Source organism: Podarcis melisellensis, assembly GCF_964234715.1.
Source record: "Podarcis melisellensis genome assembly, chromosome: 4".
NCBI lineage: Eukaryota > Metazoa > Chordata > Lepidosauria > Squamata > Lacertidae > Podarcis > Podarcis melisellensis.
The window spans coordinates 33,328,165-33,351,940 of NC_138531.1; the positions used below are offsets into that span (position 1 = coordinate 33,328,165).

Below are 23,776 nucleotides of genomic sequence, written 5' to 3' on the forward strand. Positions count from 1 at the left end.
AACCCAGTGTGTGAAACAAAATAATCCCCTGCTAGGGACCCACATTTCCACTTCCTCTTTCACGTCTAGGCAAAATGCAGCAACGAAACCGTTCTGTGTCTTCTTCCTGCTTCATCGCTTTCAAGAGAAAGGTGCCTGATCTTGAATCGAGCCACAAATAAGAAATGTGGCTTTCAAACTCTATTATGACTCAGCTGTAGTGGGTTAAAAACCCCACTGGATATCTCCAGTACTGAAAGGCATTACCTGTCGTTGTAGAGATGCAGCAGTAAACGATTCATGTCCCTCGACGATTTTCATTAGGAGAGTTATCCATTGCGACGTACTCAGAGTGCTGCACATCTGAGGCATGAGGGCTATACTTCGGATGAATCCCAGTGAACACCAGCTCCTGTGCTGTTCTTTATTCACCAATGTATTTGGTACAGAAGCTGGAATTTATTTTTTAAAAAGAAACACACTTAAGTGCTCTAAATTTGCCTAAAATTACTACATTTGTGCATTTAGACCTGAATTATTTGCCTCAAAGCACCTAAAGTTAAACCGGCTTTTTCAATAAATGATTTTTGTGTTGCAGAATAGAACGATAGCTCGTTTTATTCATCAGCATCAGAAAGCATGTGCAATATCATGTACTTTTGCCTGTTTTAGTTGAACACAACAGGATAACTATGAAAACCTAAGGAAAACAACAAAACACAGGTGAAAGCGAAGCACCGGAAATCGCTCTACAACAAAGGCCTGTTTGCTCTGTTAACAAATGATGAAACTCTTTTGAATATACTTTTTAAAATGCACTGCTGCAGACATGGGATGAGGCAAATCATTCTAACTTGAGGTGACACAATAGGTTACACTGATATGAGGATGAAGGACTCAGCACACAAAACAAGACTGTGCAGGTATCTACCTGATTTGTCTACAGTCCCGCTCTCGACTAGCATGCGCAGCAGCCCACACAAAGTTCTTGTTGCTTCGTTCTGCATGACTTCAGCGTGGACTCCAGCTGAGAGGCAGAGAGTCTGCAGCAGATTCACTGTGCTTGTCAGCATCATGGAAGTGGGGTGGAGATTTCTTTCAACTTGTTCTCCTTCTGAAACAAGAGTCAAAATAAATGACAGAAGACAATGAAACTGATGCGCTCCGTTGCAAGCTCCTTATTTTCACAATCAAATTAATTCAGGTCTCCTAACGCTGGGTGACTAGTGATGTATGGAAATGAGAGCTGGACCATAAAGAAGGCTGATCGCCAAAGAATTGATGCTTTTGAATTATGGTGCTGGAGAAGACTCTTGAGAGTCCCATGGACTGCAAGATCAAACCTATCCATTCTTAACGAAATCAGCCTTGAGTGCTCACTGGAAGGACAGATCCTGAAGCTGAGGCTCCAATACTTTGGCCACCTCATGAGAAGAGAAGACTCCCTGGAAAAGACCCTGATGTTGGGAAAGATGGAGGGCACAAGGAGAAGGGGACGACAGAGGACGAGATGGTTGGACAGTGTTCTCGAAGCTACCAGCATGAGTTTGACCAAACTGTGGGAGGCAGTGGAAGACAGGAGGGCCTGGCGTGCTGTGGTCCATGGGGTCACGAAGAGTCAGACACGACTAAACGACTAAACAACAACAATGCTGGGTGACAGCAACCACTGTGCAAGGTGATTTCAGCTTGGGGATTCGCTTTTCTCTCTCTCCCTCCCAGCACAGCCCTACCCTACTGCTCCTGGATCTGTTCTACATGGTCCCCCCCCCCAACCCTCCTGTGTGCATATTTGGAAGGCACACAGCAGGCTGAAGGGGGAGGAGAGAATCCATTCCACGAATTGTGCCTGTTCCACTGGTGGATAGACACCCCTGGATAAAAACTCTTTGAGCACCAGGAACACCCGGTGCAAAAGAAGCTTTTTGAGCTCTCCGCCTTGTGTGCATTTAATCTGCAAGATTTCAACTGAGCTAGGTTGAAATTGCACGGGTTAACTGCATGCAAGAGGTGGTGCTACTGTATACCAACACGCCACTCAAATACCAGCACTGGAAGTGAAATTAACCCAAAATAAATTAAATCCCACATTCTGTTCCCAGCAGCTGGAGCAATGTTAGAAAGTTCAGAAAGTTAAAAGGTGGTTATAAATAAATAAATAAATAAATGATGATGATGATGATGATGTTATTATTATTTAAACGCTACCCATCTGGCTGGGTTGCCCCATCCATTCTTATAATGTCAATGCACAGAATAGCTAGGTTTTTAACCTCTCTGCATCGCTTATGTCTTATATTTAGAAGAGGAGAATGCATATTCTAGGAATACCTATAACTACAAAACTACCAAGTGTCCGGCTTCTCTAAATTAGTTGGATCTCCTTCTTGAAAAACGAGGTGATAATAGAACAAGGCCTATTTGTTCAAACCACTTACTGCTTGGTAGCTACATTACCACTTATTCAGCAGAAAAGCACCTTACCAGAATCATCCTCTGTGTCCGAGTCTTCTGTTGTAGGCTGAGAAGCAGGTGGTGGCTCAGCCAGCTTGAGATCGTATTTTCCCTCTTTCCCCATCCTGTAAGAATTGGTGCTGCCAGTGTCCCACTGAACTCGAATCCAGCCGTCTTCACCCAATTCTCCAATCACGCGCCCCAAGCCTGGAGGAGGGCCATCCTGCAGAAATACAGGAAAGTTTAAAAAACATATGGCCAATAATTAAGATCATAGAGTGAACTGATATCCAGCAAATAAAATATATGGCAGACATAGGCAAGCAGTACCTGATCTCCCCACTTCCAGTCCACCCCCCTCATCACTCTGGTGCCAATCTTCATCATGGCTGCCAACTCTGGCCCTGACACAGGAAGTTGAACTGGAGTGGTCTCCTTCCGGGACTCTTCTAGGACTGTAGCAGAAACACCACGGGACGAAGCAAGCATATCTTCCTCGACGTTGTCCGAACTAGGCCCTAATTTAATGAGAGGTATCTTGAGATCTTGCAGCCGTTAAGAGATAACTAATATCAAAAGTAGTAACTTATTCCAGCTTTCCAAAGCAGTCTCCACAAGAATGTAATACTTTTGTTCAATGTGCAAAGCCGAAGAGGCATAGTTCAGTGGTAGGAAATATCCTTTTTTAAAAATTATTTTTTAAAAGTTTTTATTTATACATTTCCCTAGTTTTGCAATCAATTTAACATTTCAAAGTTTGACTTCCTTCCCCCCCCCCTTTCTGCAGTTCCTTAAATTTACTTTTAAATATCTTCTGCATATCGGGGGAGAAAAGATGGCCGCCGAACTAGCTGCAGAGTTCTGAAGGTTATCTGAGGCAAGTTCTTAAATTTGCTTTTTAAATAGGCTCGACACCGAGCCAACCTTTGAAACCCCTTTTATAATATATTTTAACTCCTCCAGAGTTTTTAAATAGTTTTAATAGTTCTTTTAGCTTGTTGCTTTTTTAAAAAAAGCCCTTCTTGTTACCTTGTTATCTTAATGTCCGGAGGGTTTACTCCCCACGCTGCCACTCTCCTCAAGTCTGACCGACAATAAGGAAAATGGGTGACAGCTGATTTATTGCCAACTCCGTGTTATGCTCTGAACTATAAGCTATCAAACTACAAACAGCTATTCCAAATCTTGCCTCAATTTGGACCTTAGTCTACAGCTGGGTGGAGTTTCCGACTTCCTAAGAGACATAGTTTTTGAAATAGGAAGAATAACCCCTGATTGGTAACAAAGATTTACAAATGGTACTTACTAGAAAGAAACGTAGGGACCTGGGGATAGTGACAAGCCCATTGTTCCAGGAGTGTTATGAGAAACAGAGTAAAATCACGCAATACTTTTCACATACAAGGGACAACGAGAATGGAAATGGAAATGAGCAAAAGATGGCTGAGATGGTTGAGTTGAAGCAGGATGAGGCCCTTCCGTTTCCCTCTGCTGCTCGAGATCACTCAACCTTCTCTAGAGGAATACAGGACTCGGAGAATAACAACCAAAATAGAAATACAATGAGCCTGGCCCATGAAATAGTCTTGGCTGAGATATTATCTTCAGAGTTACAGGAAGAAACCCGAAACTCCCAGAAATCCCAGACTTCATCTATGGGCTCCCAGACGGAAAACAATGACTGCTATCCTCAGGACTGGCTGCTCTCTATAAATCTGGATTTGGCAGCTATGAAAAAATATTTAACAATAACAAATGGGCTGCTCCTGACACTAGTGGAAAATTATCCCCTCCAAGCTAAAGGCTCAGAATTTCATGGTGTTGATCCACCAACCACCCCTCAAGAGCCAGAATATACAAAGCAACCAGCAACCAGCAAGTGCACACAAGGATCATCAGCGGAAAATCATTTACACCAAGGAAAGGACATAGGGTTGTATGTCTCTGTCCCCAAAACCGAATTTCCTATCGAAGTAAATCAAAAGAAGCGAGGCATCAGTAAGAGATCCCATAAGAAGAAAGCTGAAACTAAAAAGAAAAGTAAGAACATAAAAACTGCAAGGAAATCTGTTATAAACCGACGTGCATGTAAAGTATGTTGGAAAAGACTATATAAGCTGATCCCAACAAAATCAAAAACAAACTCTAACAAACCTGCTATACATGGCAGCAGAGAGAACAACAGTGTGGATCCAGAAAAAAAGATCCAGCTGAAGTCTTTGAAAGAAACACCATTGCTGCCTAACAAAACAAGTGAGGAAACGGAATCACTACCCGGGTGCTCTATGCTGAAACCTCAAGGATCCATAAATATTAAAGAAGACTCATCCCATACCATTGATTATGGCAGATCTCAAGATGAGCCAGTAGCAGGGCAAGATCTGTCCCAGGATAAAGGATGGAAACTGATACTGGCAGATAGGAAGCTAGCTTTTCTAAACTACCCGAAGCCAAAGGGCTTCCTTACACAGGAAGAACGCTCGGTGCATTTTGTGAATACTTTAGATGATATGCTGCCAGGAAAAATAAAATTAAATGACATTACCTCAGTAGATTTCATATTCTACAATGGATACTCTCTGCGAGTGATTGCCTCCTTCAAAGATCAAAACTTGGCTAAATATATATATAGATCAAGACATTTGCTGTTAAAGAAAAGGATAACGGTAACAAGATATTTTGAAAACAGCACATGTTTGAATTTGTTTCCTGATGATTTTACGACAGCTGAGATAAGATTTACTTGTAAACCAAAGGAGGAGAGAGGACACTCAAAAGACAAACTGGAACATACTGAGCAAGGGTCCTTGAAACTAAGACAGGAGATGAGACTGCCTAATGAGGGGACGGATAACTTCTATCCAGAAGAAAAGGCATTAATAAATCAGTTTGGATTGTTGCCTTTCCTTGCCCAATCTGAGATCTTGAGAAGATTGGAGACCCTTAGAAATAAGCTAACAGAGATGAATGCTCAGGAAAAAGTAAGAGAGAAAGAACCGGCAACGGACCAATTAAAGAAAGAGAACCTCTCTGAAAAAGCCAAGACAGACCCCATGAAAGATCACTCTTATAATACCTCTGCAACTGCAGAGATAAACCTGTTAACAACAGATCTAACACAGTGCGCAAGGGATAAACTACCATCTAAGAAGGAAACCATCCCTATGGCAACCATGAAAGACTACCTTTATAATACCTCTGCAGCTGCAGAGATAAACCTGACAGCAACAGATCTAACACAGTGCGTAAGGGACAGCAACAATCTACCATCTAAGAAGGAAACCATCCCTATGACAACCACAACGCGCTCTTGGACCAGCATGAGATACCTGGATGAGGATGAACTTGGTATCAGTCAAATAGAACACCTCAAGGTAGATTCGCCAAAAAAAGGAGTACTGATCACTAATGTTAGCACGCTGCACCCTTCAATCGATTCCATTGAGTACCTGGGCGATAATACATCTATGGACATTGCCAAAATGAACGAAATTCAACCAATAGATAAAAAGATAGGCCCTAAAAATCTTTCAAAGGCAAATTGACTAAGATCAACTTTTGGCAAGACAACGTGCAACCTTGCCTTGCTAACTTGGAATATTGCAGGTTGGCAAAAGAGGGTTTCTGACCAATCCTTTGCTAAATATATCCAGAGACATGACATTGTGTTTCTCCAGGAGACCTGGAGCACAAGTGAAGTGGAGTTAAATGGCTTTTCTGCGTTCTCCCTCCCAGGTCTTTTAAGTACTAGAGGGGGGCGAGTTAAAGGTGGGTTAGTTACTTTAATCTCAACAAGGCTAAGGGCCATATTTAAAAAACTAGACCCACTAGACCATCTGGCCACAGCTGTGCAAGTACAGTGGAGGACCCACAGCTTGCTGCTGATTAACGTATACCTACCCCCACAAAGAGAGAAAAGACTGATAAGAAATACTTGGGCTCAGTTAGAACAGTATCTTGACAAACTATCAAATCAATTTCCTGATGCCTCTGTAGTGGTGGCAGGCGACCTAAATGCCAGAACTGGACAATCTGATGAGGCTTTGTATGCCCATTTCCATGAAACAGCCCCCATTATAGAGGAAGCCCACTCAATACCAGCTAGAATCTCAAAGGATAAAGGCTGCAATTATGCCGGCTTATGCCTATTACACTTGGTCAACAAGTTGGACTTGGTTATACTAAATGGCCGTACAGAGGGGGAGAAGGTCGGAGAATTCACATTTATATCTAACAATGGCGCCTCCACAATTGATTATATAATCGTGTCGTATGATCTTCAAAACAAAGTTCTGGAATGCAAAGTGGAGGAGCGCTTAGACAGTGACCATCTGCCATTAAGTGCACTCGTAGCTGCGGGAAAGGATTTATCCTGCGCTGAGAAAATCGAACATTCGAGCCCTACAGCTTTGGAGCTCAGATATTCTCGTATCAGATGGACAGATGAACTGCATAAGGAAATTTCAAGTAGGCTATGCTCAAAGGAATTCCTCACTAAGAGAGAAAACCTTATAACTTCCTCAAGCCACGAATTAAAGATAAATTTATTTCAGGAGTTAATTTCACTCCTTCAAGATTCCCTGAAGGAAAAAAGGAACAGGTCAAGTAGGCAATCCTCAGTATATAAAAACTCCAAACCCTGGTTTGATCAAGAATGTCAGGACATGAAGCTAAACTTACTGAAAAAATACAAGAATTATAGATCTGCCAATTTACCCCAACTCCCCACGGTCTGGTTTGAAGATAAACGAAATTATAAAATCTTGATCAAAAACAAAAAACTCCTGGCACAGAAAAGAGAATGGAAATGCCTAATAGATGCATCCAGAGAGAGAGATTCGGCCACCTTCTGGAGACTGGTAGCAAATGGAGTGCGATCTACCTCCTCAGAAGTGGAGTATACTATACCTGCAGGGACTTGGGAGGCATTTTTCCAATCTTCATATTCAGCTCTGCCTTTGACACAGCCACTAATACAGTGTGCGGCAGGTGATGAGTGGCCTCCGGTGTCGGTTGCGGAGATCAGGAGGCTTATTCAGGCACTCAAACACAGAAAAGCCCCGGGAGCAGATAATATCTCTCCTGAGCTTCTCAAAGCCAATATTGACTGGTGGGCCCCAGTCCTTGCCACCCTATTCACCAGCATAGATCAAACAGCAATAATACCAGAGGACTGGGGATTGGCAATCATCGTCCCCATATTCAAGAAAGGCTGTAAACTTGATCCAGCCAATTACAGACCAATCAGTCTCTTAAGCATCATTAGCAAACTTTATGCAACTCACTTACGTGAAAAGTTTGCGGACTGGCTGGAACAGGAGCACATCCTAAAGGAAGCCCAGGCTGGTTTCAGGGCACATAGATCAACTCTAGACCAAGGACTGGTATTGCAACATCTAGTGGAGAAATACACCTCAAAGAAAGGAGGCTCCCTCTATGTAGCCTTTATAGATTTCAAATCAGCTTTCGATTTGATACCCCGGCACAGACTTTGGGAAAAATTAAATGCCACAAACATCGATAGACGTCTTTTGCTTCTTATCCGTAGACTACATGAAAATACTCGGATCCGTGTTAGATGCGACCGTTATGGGAACTTATCAAAGGAAATCCAAAGTTTCCATGGTGTCAAGCAAGGCTGTGTTCTTGCCCCTATTCTATTTAACTTCTATATAAACTCCTTAGTCGGAAAGATGGAGGAAGCAAGCACTCATCCCCCAAACCTAAATAATATACCAATCCCAGTCCTTTTGTACGCAGATGATGCGGCACTTATTTCCTTCTCTTGTGTGGGTCTAAGAAAACTTTTACGAGCTCTTACAGAGTATTGCGAAGCTGAACACCTAATAATAAATTACACTAAATCAAAAATTATGGTGTTCTCCAAGAGAAAACTCCGACATAAATGGAAAATTAATAACCAACCTATTGAGCAAGTAACATCTTTTAGATATCTTGGAATAATTTTTGATGAGAAGGGATCTTGGTGCCATCAGATTAAGAATTCCATTGTAAATGCACAAAGATCTTCCAGAGCTATCATAAGATTCTTTTACAGAAAAGGAGGTCAATATGTTCCTGCTGCCTCCCAGGTCTTTGTTGCAAAAATACTTCCACAATTGATGTATGGCACCCAGATATTTAATTGTCAAAAACTCAAGTCCCTGGAATCTGTACAAACTAAATTTTACCGCTCCCTACTAGGGTTACCTGCCTGTGTCTCCAACACAGCCATCAGGCTGGAGGTAGGTCAACTCCCTATTAATGCCAGGATATGGATCCTGAAGATTCACTTCTGGCTAAAACTCATATTTTTCCCAGTGGGAGTGGCTCCATTGACTCTACTAGACCCGTTCCAGTCTAAATGGAGTTTGTCGCTTTATGAAAAATTGAAGGGCCTGGGGCTTTCCCCACAAGAACTTATAGCCTCAGGTTTTGAAAAGGCTAAAAGGATGGTGAGCCAGCGAATAGGAGATGTAGAGCTTCAGGACCATATGAGCAAGGTAGATAAATATCCAGCTATCCAAGATTATGGAAAAGGGTTTAATCTAACACCATATTTGCTGGATCTACAAATCGCAAAATACAGGCGGGCGTTTACCCTTACCAGATTTGATGTACTGCCATCTGCCTTACTAAAGGGCAGATACGAGGGCACACCCTATGCTGAACGAGTTTGCCCATGTGGTCTGAAAGAGGTGGAAACGGCTTCACATGTGTTGTTACACTGCGACCTTTACGGGGATATTAGGTCACTGTTTATCTCCCCTATCGTTCAGAAATTTCCAGGTCGATCTGAATCTCAGTGGCTGAAAATCCTACTAGGAGATAAAAACCCAGAAGTAACACTGAAAGTGGCCAAATTTTCTGCGGCTGCGATCAAGCGGAGGGCATTAGCTGTAAAAAAGTAAAAGACTTGACCCCTGGACAAGCCCCCCCATTTTTTAAGTCTATACATATACTGTAGTGCATATATGTGTATATATGTGTGTGTGTGTGTGTGTGTGCATATGTGTATTGCTTTTATGTATAATTTTACAATTTTTAATTGACACCATTATTCCCTTTGTAAACTATTGTTGTTTTTTTTTTTATGTTTTTTCTGGTCTATGACCGTAATAAATTTATTCATTCATTCATTCATTCTGCATATCCAAATTCATTTAATTTGCTCGTTTAATGATCTACTTCAAATATATACTCTTATGAAACTGCAGGTTATTACAATAATCCTGCTAATGTTTTCATCTCTTTGCAATTTATCTTTAAATATTCTATAAACCATTTCCACATTCTTTTATAACAAGTTTGTTATCTCGATTTCTTATTCTGATAAGTTTCGCCATTTCCATAAGTTTTTGTATCCATTCTTTCTTTACTGGGACTTCTGCTTCTTTCCACCTTTGGGCAAGTAGCATTCTTGCTGCTGTAGTAGCATACATAAGTTTCTATACAATTTGCGTAGTTCTGTCCCTATAATTCCCAAAAGAAAAGCTTCTGGGTTTTTTTTTTTTTACAAAAGGTATTTTGAACATCCTTTTCAATTCATTGTATATCATTTCCCAGTAATCTTTAACCTTACTACAAGACCACCTCTGGTAGGAGATATTCTAAAGCAGACCAAACATTCTATTCCCAACAGTGAATTGACAGGTAAGATGGGTCTTTCCCAAGGAGCAAACGTACCTATCAGTCGCAAGGTGGTTTGCGTCAGTGCCAACATGCCGGAATTGAGAAGAAGGTTCATGGTGTTTGCGCCATGCTGTAGGGTTAGCATATTAAGCATGACCAATAAGAAACGTGCTTGTGGAATAGTCCCAAGGCTTGGTCCCGCAGGGTTCTCATTGGTAATGGTTTGCAGGGGAACAGGTTGGATTCCTAGCAGAGAAATAGGATATATTTTAACAGACACACGCAAGGCAATGGCTGCCTATCGGCTCAAGTAAATGACCTTGAGATGACTGTTAGCTTGCTTCTGGAACTGGTTTACTAGTTAAGTTGCCTCTGTTTTCCGACGTTCCCAGCAGGCTCTCCAAGGAAAGAACAGATTCACCTGACAGCACTTCATCTAAGTAAGGTTTGCAAATACAAAACTACATTTCACTGGCTGTATGGTCACTAGCAAGATTTGCTTGATAGCCAAATCTTCAAAGGAGGAACGAGATTAGGAGCCAAAGCTACAGGTACCACCCAGAATGTGCACCTCAGGAGAGAGGGCTCACTTCCTTCCATCTTCCTCCAAAGAAATTAAACTCCCCAGAAGCAACATGGAAGAGCGTTAAGAACAACCCTAACGACATCCCTGAATATGCCATGTCTCACAGCCAGCTTTGGATAGGTGGTTAGGGGGAGAAAGGAGCATCAAATACACAGGCATGATTTGGTGGCTGCAAGATGTGCAAAAAAAAATTGAAACTTTGTGGAAATTCAACAACTTGCTACTACAACCCAACTAACAGACACAAAAGAAAAGTAAACGAAGTGGAGTTTTTATTTTTTATTTTAAATTACAGAAGAGTATTGGTAATACTCACCTAGTTCTTTGAACCTGTTGTTAGCATCAAGCAAGATGTTCCGAACGTTCTGAATAGCCCATGAGTACAACTTCCCAAAAGTAACTTCCAGGAGCATACGATTGAAGGGCGGAATCAGATCCACATCCTTTAAGCAGTCCGTTAAGGGTTCCCTATGTGGATGACAAGCAAGCCATGATTTCCAGTGTTTTCAGAATGGTAACCTACCTTAACACCTATTTTGCATCACAAGCGGATACTGCTGCAAAGTGTGACAACAGCGTTGGGGGCCACACGCAAGCCAGAAAAAGCTGCCCACCTGCTGTTCAAACCCTCTCAGAACCCCATCTTCTGTGCCTTTGCAACACTTTCCCAGTACAGTGGTACCTCAGGTTACATACGCTTCAGGTTACATACGCTTCAGGTTACAGACTCCGCTCACCCAGAAATAGTGCTTCAGGTTAAGAACTTTGCTTCAGGACAAGAACAGAAATCGTGCTCCAGCAGCAGCAGGAGGCCCCATTAGCTAAAGTGGTGCTTCAGGTTAAGAACAGTTTCAGGTTAAGAACGGCCCTCCGAAACGAATTAAGTACTTAACCTGAGGTACCACTGTACACATTTGCATTAGCTCAAGGAGAAGGGTAGGATCTGGACAGGGGGCTGAACCCAGATCTGGACCACTCTGCATGCAGCTGCCCCCACCTGACCATCACCTAATGTCATATGACATCTGGCGATTCAAATTTAAACCCGTGACTGCAAAGGAAGAAGTGGGAGGGCAGACTCTTACTTTGGAATTTGGTGCTGCGGCTTTACCTGTCCTGCACCTGACGTTATATGATGTCAAAGTGATGGGAAAGTGGCTATCGTTTGAGCCAATAGATGGAGGTTTCTCACCACTACTACTATAAGAAACAAGGTGTTCCTATGACACATAAATGCTACACCAGGACCATGGACATCATCACCTAGTGCTCCACCTGTGCCATACTGGAGCTTTTGTTCACCATCAAAGCTCCCAAGGTCCCCCTGTGAAACCCCTATGTTTCACCTAAACAGCACAACAAAGAGCCAGATTAGGTATGAAGAAGCAAAAGTGTGAGATGCAAGGGAGAACAAAAATTACCCTATGTTGGTTCCTTCCGGAATAAGTCTTTGCCATCCACAGAACATAGCGTATTGTGCAGAAGGCAACAGGAAACTCTTGGTTGCCAGCTTTAGGATTGTATCAATGCCCTCTAAACGAACCTCAGCTCTTTCCAGCTGCAAAACAAGAGAGAAAGGAGGTAAATATTTTATCTATGTAAGATCTTTACGCAGCAAGGCCCCACCATATGAAGCGAGCCATGCCTTACCTGTTTTAGTAAGCACTTCCGCATTTTTTCAACATCAATGGGCTCTTCTTTTAAAGCAAATTCAACTATGGTATTGAGAAGAGCAGACTGGGGATATAAGCCCTGGACGTTCTGTTTCAGCCATTTGTATTTGTGAACACCCGTAACTGTGTTGATCAGCGGCTGCCATTTATCCTAGAAAAAAAAATGCACATTTACACTCGAATTAATAACCTAAGAAATCATTCTGAAAATAGTGCTCGCCCCACAGTGGCACGTTAATATTGAAAAATTTAGAGCACTAAGTTCTACGACCAAGAAAGGTTTTACAAATGTGACCAATTAAGTACACTGCATTTATTCATGTGCGACACTTTTTAACTTAAAAAGGTAGAATTCAACAGGTAGAAGGAATTACCCTTTAGCTACAAAGAAAGGCCAATGCTGACATTTAAAATTTACATTTTTGACACAAAGGAAGTTCATCCAAGGCTTGGAGCCAGTTCACTTAAACACCCAACTAGAGATCCTCTCTGTGTGACTGTGAGGAAGGTCTTACACACTTGCTTATCATGTATATACAAAGTAAGGTTCAGTAAGGATATCCAAATGCACAACTTTCCTCTACAGAGAGTGCCTGCGAAATCACTGGGTATTAAAGGTAAAGGTACCCCTGCCCGTACGGGCCAGTCTTGACAGACTCTGGGGTTGTGCGCCCATCTCACTTAAGAGGCCAGGGGCCAGCGCTGTCCGGAGACACTTCCGGGTCACGTGGCCAGCGTGACATCGCTGCTCTGGCGAGCCAGAGCCGCACACGGAAACGCCGTTTACCTTCCCGCTGGTAAGCGGTCCCTATTTATCTACTTGCACCCGGAGGCGCTTTCGAACTGCTAGGTTGGCAGGCGCTGGGACCGAGCAGTGGGAGCGCACCCCGCCGCAGGGATTCGAACCGCCGACCTTTCGATCGGCAAGTCCTAGGCACTGAGGCTTTAACCCACAGCGCCACCTGCGTCCCTCACTGGGTATTAGTATAGCACATATGCCACAAAGATACATACATATTGTGTTATCTACTGTTTTGTGAACGACCACTGTTAATAATGTAATTCATTTCTCTTTGCGCAACTGCTTTTGCAGCAACAGACTAATGTGCTTGTTTTTGCAGCGACAAACTAACATGACTACCACTCTGATAAACATACCGCCTGACACTCAGCTGCCACGTTCACATATTCTGAATGGTCGTTAGCTACTGTGCAGCTCATATTTAGTACCTGATACTCTGCATACCTTGGGCGATTTGGCTGACAAGGGCCTTTTATCAGCTGTCACAGGGCTGTGAGGTATGACACAGGGCTCTTCCAAATCACTCTCCTCATTCCCAATTTTGGACTCTTCTACATCAGACGGCTCGGATTTTTTAGGGACTAGCAATAAGACATAAAGCAAACATACTATATTTATCTCTTTATATTTATAGTGTGCCCCCTTCACCCTTGGGCCCCAGGGTGGGTTACATACAGTTTCAAAATACAGTTAAAATGTTACTTTAATACAGTGGAACCTTGGTTCTCGAACTTAATCCATTCCCGGAGTCCGTTTGACTCCCGAAACTGTTCAAAAACCAAGGCGCTTTCCAATTGGCTGCAGGAGCTTCCTGCACTCAAGCAGAAGCCGCATCAGACGTTTGGCTTCCAAAAAACGTTCACAAACCAGAATACCAATTTGTTCGACAACTAAGCTGTTCCAGAACCAAGGTGCCACTGTACATCAAATTTGTGTCACCTTTTTCCACTTCCAAAAGCATGAGCAAAACTATTTTTTTTAATTACCAAGAAAAATGGGAGCTTCCATAGAAAACACTGCTTTACAAAAATGTAAAGAATTCAGATTGACACACAACTGCAAGTAGACACTCCCTTCTTTTCCCCTCTCCCTGAACTGTTCCCCTCCAATTCCTAATTACACTATGTCTTTTGCAATTAGATAGAGCCCACATAGTACTAAGTGAGATCTAGCAAGATATATATTTATGGAATTTTTTTTAATGGGATGCAAAAGTCTTGCTTGAGAATGAAGCAAACATCTGTTGTATTCTACCTCACAAGCAAACTGACAAAATGCATAATAGTCTCTTGCCCTTCAACAAGAAATTGTATTTCAAAACATTTACCTCTCTTTTTTCTTCGCTCTCTAATTATCTTCTGAACTACCCTTCTCCATCGGGGCAAAGAACTTAGACTTTTAAGCTTGGACATAATGGAGAGGTCATTACACACCGCCGGACGCAATTCATTGAAGAGGAACCTCAAACGCTCGATAACAGGGGCACAAACCTCTTTGTAAGATCTTCCTTGTTCCTGGTGAGTCTTAAAACGACAATGCAAACAGATCCCTCTGTTAGTAAGGTAACAGTAACACCTAATGTCTCAAGAAAGGGTACCAATGATTCCTAGGTCTGATGCTTACCTTGATCAGCGAGCATTTTGCTTGGTAGACAACACGACACACATCTGCCACAGATTTTGGAAGTACACGATGTTTAACTTGGTCAACTCCTAGCATAGAAGGATGAACAAGCGAGAGTGCTATATGACCTTTAAGAGGAGGAACAAGAGAGAAGATCTCATTGGAGAGAAAAAATTCAAAATAATACAGTAGGAATTTTAGAACAGTTGTGTGTCAAATGTAGATACCTAAATCCTCATGCTTTAGAAGGCAACATAGCAACAGACGTCCTACTTCCTCCACTGGGTGCTCTGGAGGGAACGTAATTGGTGTTGTCAAGTGGCACTGTTTGCAATACCTCTCCACTTGACATAAGAAGTCCTGCAGAAAAATGAACACGCTTAGTCGAAATATCACTGCAGTATCCATGCACTGCAGCAGACGTTACTTTTTATAACAATAATAATAAATTAACAAATATTTGCAAGCTGGTTCTGTCTGATAATCATTTCAAACTCTGTCCCTATGAGCTACTAAGAGACGCTGATAGTGCTATAATGCTGTGTGTACGCTGCACAAGAAAAACCTGAGCAAAGAGTTGTGGCATTCTGAAGATTTACTGTGGGATATATATATATATACAGAGAGAGAGAGAGAGACAGTATAGATATAGAGAGATAGATATATAGATCTAGATCTATATAGATATCTATATTATCCTCCACAGGTAGACACATATGCAGAGAGAGAAAATACTGGAGGTCACTAGAACATGGATGGCCAAAGTCAGGTCTGGCCCTGATGCAAAAAATCTCAGCTCCTCTCCTTACATTTTCTGTATGCCATCCTTTCAAATAAGGTCATTTCAAATGAAGACTCCACAAAGCTACAAGTCTTAACAGGCAAAGCTTCTCCAAAAGTTACTAATTATAACCCATCTCTCGTAGGCCACATGATGCTAGTTTCCTTTGCCTTCTATGGCATAATCCAGGGGTCAGCAAACTTTTTCAGCAGGGGGCTGGTCCACTGTCCCTCAGACCTTGTGGGGGGACGGACTATATTTTTTTGGGGGGGAATGTATGAATGAATTCCTATGCCCCACAAACAACCCAGAGATGCATTTTACATAAAAGGGCACATTCTACTCATGTAAAAACACACTGATTCCTGGACCATCTGCATGCCGGATTTAGGCAGCGATTGGGCCGGATCCGGCTCCCGGGCCTTAGTTTGCCTACTCATGGCATAATCCCAAGAGATCATATTTCTTCGAGGCGTTACTTAAGAAGCATTCTTAGATGCATTTCTCCATCTGTGGGAAATCCACAATCCATTTTTCCTCACCCAAAGCAAGCCACACTGGTAACCAATTAGGATAAAAAGATACTGCATTCCTTCACATAATACACAAAGACACTGAACATAAGGAAAAAGTGGCAGCTAGATGAACAGCGTACTGCATATTTCACACATGGTTTTATTTTTGTTATTCGGCAGAATTTTGCAGAGGTGGTTGGTTTGGTGTTGCTGGGTTTTTTTAAGAAGGCAGATGCTATTTTCCTGGCATACTCAGAAGAGAAAGGGTTTGGGGGTGGGAGGGAGGAGAGATGAATTAGAGCTGCTACAGTAACTCCAACACCCTCAATGAGTAGTATGGATCAAGGCAACAATCAGCAAAACTAAAAGCAGCCGCCAGCCAAAAAGAGAACTGAAAAATGCCCTGAGGAGAAACAGGAAGAAGAAAAACCCAACCAGAGGCATTAGGCCTTTTATATGATTTGCTACACATACACTATTTGAATTATTCAGGTGTTCCTATTCCTATTAGCAAGGTAACACTTTGCCCTGTTATGATTTATTGACAAGGAGGCCAGGAACTACTCAGCTCACAGTGCAGAGAGAGGTAACAAAAATCTGTATTAGCAGGTGTGGAAATTCATGCCCTCGCCCTGAGATTGTTGGACTCCCATAAACCCCAGCCAGGAAAGCCAACTGTCAGTGATAATGGCAGCTAAATAACAACCGGAGGGCTTCTGGCTCCCCATCTCTGGTTAATAAAAAATAGTGAGAGTCAAATGTTCCCAAATACAAAGTCCACTGCCGGTTGATAAAGTGCAGATCCTGGCCCAATGAGCTCTTGCCTTGGGGCCCTGGACAGGAGTACAGAGGTCAACTGCATAATAATCCCTGGTATTCCTATAAACTAAGAGACTCGAGGTTCCCAGCTGCCAAGATTCCCACTGACCATTTCACTACCGAGAGTGAGATAATCCATCCAGCTTTGTCTACTTAGAGGGCTATGGCCACTGGGAAGGGTAGGAAGCATCAGCCTATGTCCTTCACACAGTGCACTGTTACCTTCACTGTGTGGTCCTGGATGTTGTTGTCTGCAATCGCTTGCAGAAATGGCTGTGAGTGGTCACTCAAGGTCAGTCGATGGGAATACAGCTTTGATTTGTTAGGGGTGGTATTGCCAGGAGAGCTGCAGTGGTCTTCATCCTTCTCCTCGTTGTAACTGTAATGTATTTGACTGGTTTGCAAGCCTCCAGAGAAAATAGAAGACTTCAACCATTCTACAAGAAGAACAGAAATACATTAAATAGTGTGTTATGAGCTTTTTTTAATATATATATATATATATATATATATATATATATATATATATATTTGCTTTCGTAGATTTTCACATGCTTTCTTATGTCCTCCTATTCCTTTCAAACAATTCCCTTTAATTAATATATATATATATATATATATATATATATATATATATATATATATGCTTTCGTAGATTTTCACGGGTACAGGAATGCAGGTTTTGGTGTCCTCGGGTGTCTTCCCGTGTAAAAGTTGGGGTGTCTAGGCGACGTTTCGACGAGGTCTCACTCGTCATCTTCAGGCTGGTGCTTTCGGCTTCTTGTTACTGGAACAGAGCAGGATCTCAGTGTTTGAGTTCCTATAAACGTCGCCTAGACACCCCAACTTTTACACGGGAAGACACCCGAGGACACCAAAACCTGCATATATATATATATATATATATATATATATATATATAAAATAATTAAAGGGAATTGTTTGAAAGGAATAGGAGGACATAAGAAAGCATGTTGCTTTTGCAGCTTTGTTACGCAGGTGAAAGTGTAATTCTTCTGCTTAAAAAAAGAGGATTCAGTGGTCTACCCTGAAGTTATATGCAGTATTTGATGCATATATGTTTTAGAGGATTTCTTCAGAAACAGTTTTGTGGAAGCTCTCTTTTTGATTTAAAACTAATTAGTTCAAAATACGTAACCCATCTAGATCAATAAAATCTCCTCCAACTGGCAGTGCTCTCCAGTCTTGGGCAGCAGGTCTTTTCCCTACTACCTGAACAACATAAGTTCTATTGAAAACAGAGATGCTAAATACTGAACTGGGACTTTTTGCAAGCAAAGCAAATGCATTACTGAGCTTCGGCCGCACCTTGATATAGTTCATCTTAATCAATGGCTGTAATTTTCAACAAATTTTAGCACATCACTTTACTCCACCTTGAGCTCAAAAAGCGGCACACAAAATTTAAAATGCAATAAAAGCAAACTATCATTTTTAAAAATGTTAAGACAGCAGCAATGCACGTCAAACTATACTCAAACTAAGCTACTTTTGGGGATCAGAGACCTGCTGTTTCATTATTCAGCCTTGCCCATGTATTTACTCATGCATGGAAAGCAATAATTTCTCCCAAGTCAGACCATCTGCCAGTTTTGAAACAAAGTAGTATACTAACAGTTTATTGAAGAATTATCCTTCTCCAAGATTGTTTGCTTCTTGTTTTCACTTCACTACGTAAGTACATAACTTGCTGCACATACATAGAGTTTTATCCAAAAAAATTACTGAATTGAATTATGCTTCGAATAGAAATTGTTTTGCAGCTTTAAGTACCAGCCCACAGTATTGATGGGCAAGTTGTATTACAAAGGCTGCAATCCTATAAACACTTATCCCAGAGTAAGTTCCACTGAACTCAATAGGGCTTATTTTTGAGTAAACATGTATATCAGCGGTTTTCAACCAGTGTGCAATGGCACCCTGAATGACGGTCTTGAATGATGGTCAGGGATGCCGCGGGCAACATTGGCCTCTGTCCCTCTTTTTTTCCCTTCCTCCTCTGATGCCCTCTTGCATCTCTGCCTACCCAAGGCTTGCACAGCTGTTTACTGCTGCAGCCCTGGCTATAAGCTTCTCAGGCAAATGAGGCCTCTGGGAGGCACCTCTCTTTGGGACGGGGTGGGAGGCAGCTCAGAGACCAGGGACGGCTGCAGCAGCTGTCCGGACAACTCCTAAGGAGAGGGGAGAGGAGGCTAAAGGAAAACTCCACAAGGGAGGGTGCTCAAAAAAAGGTGAGAGGTTGCCAGCTCTGCAGGTAAGAGGTGACGTACCTGGGCTCCTGAGCCCCACAGGGGTGCTGCAGAAATAATGTAGTTGGTCCAAGGAGTCACGGACTCAAAAAGGTTGAAAACATCTGATGTACAGCATTAAATCACTCACTGTGGTTAGAGGGTTAATGTTAAAACATGGACCTAAAACTATGAGCACATCCCCAACTTCATATTAGTTACATTTAATTGGAATAAAGATATTCTTACTGGCACATTCAACCTCCACAGGAGAAAGGGGTGTACTCATTGCCAGATATGAAGCATGCAGACCAAGAAGCAGCCCTAAATTTCTTTCAGTGTCTATGAGAGGCGATGATAGACTACCAGTATCTGGTGTAGTAATCACTTCTTGGTCAGGCTAGAACAAAAGAAGAGAAGAACAAAAGAGCTGTGATATCATACTGAATGACAGATTTAAAGATTAATACCAAATTTCCCGAGCCATGGGGGGAAAAAACCTCTTCGTAATCAAGTGATGTGCAGCTACTTGAAGAGTTTTGAGTTTAACAAAAACATCATCAGGAACCTGGACATGGTATTCAATTGTAATGTGCGAGAGACACAGGAAGGACAAAGGACTGGAAGGGATCCAACCGCAGAGAAAGACTAATAACTGTCCTACCCCACAGTCACAGCTGAATGCTAGAAATGTAGCTCTGTTGTCTTTGTACAGGCCTATGAGGGAAATCAGCAAGTGGCTTGGAAAAGGGTGGGAAAGGCTGAGGTGGGTGGGTCTTTCCTTTCTTAAAAACTAAGAAAAAAACCAGACCTCAACATCAGGAATTCATAAAAACTGGATAGGTTGTCTAATCACAAAGGTAATTAATTAAGAGCAGTGCTATTTTTCTAGAAAAAGAGGTGCCAGAACTCACCATGAACGCTTCCCTTGTTGTCTTATAACGGAAATGGCGCCCACCTGAGAGGTGCCGGAACTGAGTTCCGGCGAGTTCCAGCTGAAAAAAGCCCTGGTTAAGAGTGAGTAGGTGTGAAGACCCTGCCTCAAGCAACAGGAGGAACACAATTCCACCTGGTAGTGTCCTTTGTGCCCGCTAGCAATTGTTTGGAGAACCCTCTTACCTCCATATATTGGCCGACACAGAAGGCATGCATCGATTCTCTTGTATCCTCGAACTGCAGAGCTGCTTCCAAAGCTACAACTGGGTCCTCTCCAGCAAACTGAGCTAAAAGAAACCAGGGAACAAACTGTTAAAGGAGGCAACCGAACAAGATAGGACTCTGTTTGGTATATGTTTTGTTAGCAAAGTGACATCTCACCGAGTATACTGCTTCCTGTTAAGGACTGGGTTTGGAAATCCTTTATATCGTACACTTTGCCATCAATCACTGTCCAGAAGCCGCCATCTTTATTGTGGTTCTCCAAGTCGGCTTTCCGTATTAGTGTCACTTCCTCGTTGTTCCTGCAATTCTGTCCTGTAAAAAATGAACCTAACAGGTGAAAAAAATACATGTTATTGCTATGGTTCACAACCAAAAGGTCCAACCAAAAGAGTGAGGAATCAAAGAGCAAGGAAAATACTACATAACTGTGTAACCTGTCCAAAGTGGTTTTTGTGCCAAGACAAAGCTTTTGAAGCCTACCTGCAAAGACAAGCTAGGAGCTCTGCTAGAAAGATCCAGCAAGTATTCTAAACGTTTGCAAGAAAGAACATACCCATTATTCCTGGCCAAGCCAAGTCTTCATTGTCATCTCTCTCTTTACCAGGAGCTAAATGGTTGAATCTGTCTAAATGCTCTAGTAGACCAGCCAGCAAAGGAATCGCACCGGCTTCCTGGATGAGCCCAGCATTCTTACTGAGAAGTAGTACTATAGATACGACCAACTCTGGAAGGAGGACACCTAAGGGGAAATAGAGATGTTCAGCAAAACTCTGGAAGTGTTAACCCTGTAGGCAGGCTCTAAAACAAAGGACAAGACGAGTCAGTACCTGTTAGGTCTCCATCTACAATGCGAGATACTTCTGCAAAATGCCTGTGACTGGTGGATGCAATGCTAGTAGCTACAGGCAGTATGTCTCCAATATGTGTACACAAAAGGGCTGTGTATTTCTTCAACAGAGAACCAACTCCTAAAAGCTCAGGACCTGTCAAAAAATAAAAGAACCATTTTATTTTTAAAGATCATAAGCAACATCTAGAAAGTCAAAACCTGAAAAAAGCTTGTTATTATTAACTATTAACGCAATTAAACACAGCTAACTTGCAGAGTAAAGTAGCAATTTGAAAAAGCTATTTAATACAGTTTTTAAATGGACGTCAACAGAATGCTAGCAATAGCCCCAAAAAAGTGCTACTTACTGTATGTATTCGGGATCTGGCCAACACTATCGCCTGGATACAGCTTACTCACAAGCAAACGCTGAAAACGCAACAGCAAGTCTAGAGAAGCAGACCTTTCTTTATTGTAATGTTCATGATCTAAGCAGGAAGAAATACGGCGAGCCACATCTTTCAGTTTAGCTATCGTCTGGGAAGCAATGTTCCTGATGGGAATAATGTTTTAAAGACGGTTTTAAAAGACATTTTGAATAAACAGGTAACAACTAACTAGGCATGAACTAAGATTTTGTTGTGATTCTTGGGAGTCAGGAAGCTCATGCATTTTGATTGGCTATGTTGGCACCATGACAGTCTCTGAACAGCAATTTGTTTCGTATTCCCAAAAATGAAGATTATCTATTTTTCTACATCATCCCCAGTTCCATCAGTGTTGACAAAATACAGTAATTTGCTGTAAAAGAAGTACTGTGCTGAAGTGTTGGGCAATATGATATTCTTACTTAAATCTATTGCACTAATGTAGGGTATGTGTTCTTAGGTACAAAATAGTATCAAACTGGAAAATATAAAGCACACTGGCCAAAAGCCAAAAGCTACTTTAGATATGCTTAAGGGCTTGGCTATTCTCAGAACAGTTCTTCCATTTTAAAACGGCTAACCCTGATACCATATTACAATCTGCTTTTGAAAATCCTCTCTGTTTCAAAAGCAGCAAGAAAACTGTCCATGCGGTTTTGCCACTCAAAATGGCAGACTAGTACATACTCCCTTAAATATCTGCTCACAAATGTGTCTGCTGTTTCTCCGTGCTGAGTTTCTTATACCTTGATGATTACCACACAGTAAACATTTTTTTTTAAAAAAAAAGACTACCCAGGAACAAAGAAGCAGAATAGGAGGAAACAAGAGGCCAGAGGTTTTCTGTTTTGTTTTTTAAAAGAATAATATGTGGAAAAGGGTAATGATTCAGTAAACAGCCTTGCTGAAAAGCTACCTTAACAATTGCTGAATTAGCTGAACCAGAGGTAAGCTCTGCTTTCCTGCAGATTCATAGATCCCAGTATTAATGAGGTCTTTGTCCAATGGTGTTCTACTCCTGTGAAGTGTCGATGCGTTTGCTTCCTGTTCATCGATTTCTTTCTCTTTCTGGGCTTCTTTTTTTGCCTCTATATCCTACAAAGTGAAAAGTTGAAAGTGAAACCAGTAAACATTCTATACTGTAGCTGAAACGAATGGGAGTCATGTCCACTAAAAAAAGACACTGAATGTTCTGCCACGGAAGCCTGAATTAATGGCATTCCTGCACACTACAGTATATTCTATTGGATTTTTCCTTCTGCAGTCAGTGCAGTCCGGCACTGGTATTAGGACCATGTGGCTGGTTCATGGAACAGAACGCAATAGAGACTGCACTGGAAATAATTTCAGTAGAATGAGCAGCTGAACCCAACGACACAAAGATAATGAATAAGTTACTGCTCAAAGAATCCTGAACCCATGTAGGTTGGATAAATGTGGAAATGAAAGCATCAGGCACAAAGGAACTATTTGTCATTGAAAATATGCTTTCCCATTTTCAGAATTACTGATCTACTGTCCATGTATATTTATTTTTATTTGTCATGACCAAGTTCTTCTATTGAGGAAGAGAGCAGCAGGATAGAGCTGAGATGCCATTTCCCTCCTCACAAGACAAAGCAATGCCAGTGATACTTTCATAGATTTCAAAGCAGCTACAGGAGAGGCTTTGCTATGTGTAATATGCAGCTATTACATGGCTATTACCCTCATGCACAAGTCTAAACTTTTGAGGGCTTGAGACACCAAATTCTAGGTAGGGTCAGACTACACAGAGAGAAAGCCTCTTAAACAAAAAGTGATACAGTTACCTCTGGATATCAATAGAAAAGAAAGGTTGATCTGGAATGACACAGCCAGCTTTCTAATCTACTACATGAAATGCCCACCTACTTACACAGTCTTTTCTAATCCTTTCAAAACAAAATAAATATTCACATTTCTATTACAACCGTTAAACAAAGAACAGGGGCTAGTTTGAAACTAACTGGTTTCCAAAAGTAATCTGTTCCATTTCATCAGAATGTACAAGTTGTACAAAGTAAGCATACCTGGATTTCTGCAGTGATCGCAGCATTCAGTGCAGACTCAAGACCCCCATCGGCCATTAAGCTTCCAACCAGAAGATCAATCATGAATCTACGGCCTGGACTTACATTTGTTTCATTCCCTGAAACTAAACATCGACAGAACTCTTACTTGACTAGAACGCCAACACACACATACACTTGCATATGAGAGTGCG

The 23,776-nt window shown here is 41.8% G+C and overlaps 1 protein-coding gene across 1 annotated transcript in view; it reads right to left on the minus strand.

The window, feature by feature from the left end:
- Positions 1 to 23,776, minus strand: part of HERC2 (HECT and RLD domain containing E3 ubiquitin protein ligase 2) — a 111,148-nt gene that overhangs the window by 50,933 nt on the left and 36,439 nt on the right. Inside the window, exons 18-38 of the mRNA XM_081907751.1 lie at positions 23,583 to 23,707; positions 22,448 to 22,626; positions 21,472 to 21,656; positions 21,102 to 21,257; positions 20,828 to 21,013; positions 20,431 to 20,601; positions 20,233 to 20,336; positions 19,363 to 19,513; positions 17,087 to 17,301; positions 14,977 to 15,109; positions 14,750 to 14,877; positions 14,454 to 14,649; positions 13,571 to 13,707; positions 12,302 to 12,475; positions 12,073 to 12,209; positions 10,968 to 11,119; positions 10,120 to 10,311; positions 2,764 to 2,951; positions 2,464 to 2,656; positions 911 to 1,093; positions 247 to 431 (exon numbers count right to left, since the gene is read on the minus strand). Coding sequence (XP_081763877.1) covers positions 247 to 431; positions 911 to 1,093; positions 2,464 to 2,656; positions 2,764 to 2,951; positions 10,120 to 10,311; positions 10,968 to 11,119; positions 12,073 to 12,209; positions 12,302 to 12,475; positions 13,571 to 13,707; positions 14,454 to 14,649; positions 14,750 to 14,877; positions 14,977 to 15,109; positions 17,087 to 17,301; positions 19,363 to 19,513; positions 20,233 to 20,336; positions 20,431 to 20,601; positions 20,828 to 21,013; positions 21,102 to 21,257; positions 21,472 to 21,656; positions 22,448 to 22,626; positions 23,583 to 23,707 — 3,470 coding nt within the window. The remainder of the gene's footprint in view (positions 1 to 246; positions 432 to 910; positions 1,094 to 2,463; positions 2,657 to 2,763; positions 2,952 to 10,119; positions 10,312 to 10,967; positions 11,120 to 12,072; positions 12,210 to 12,301; positions 12,476 to 13,570; positions 13,708 to 14,453; positions 14,650 to 14,749; positions 14,878 to 14,976; positions 15,110 to 17,086; positions 17,302 to 19,362; positions 19,514 to 20,232; positions 20,337 to 20,430; positions 20,602 to 20,827; positions 21,014 to 21,101; positions 21,258 to 21,471; positions 21,657 to 22,447; positions 22,627 to 23,582; positions 23,708 to 23,776) is intronic.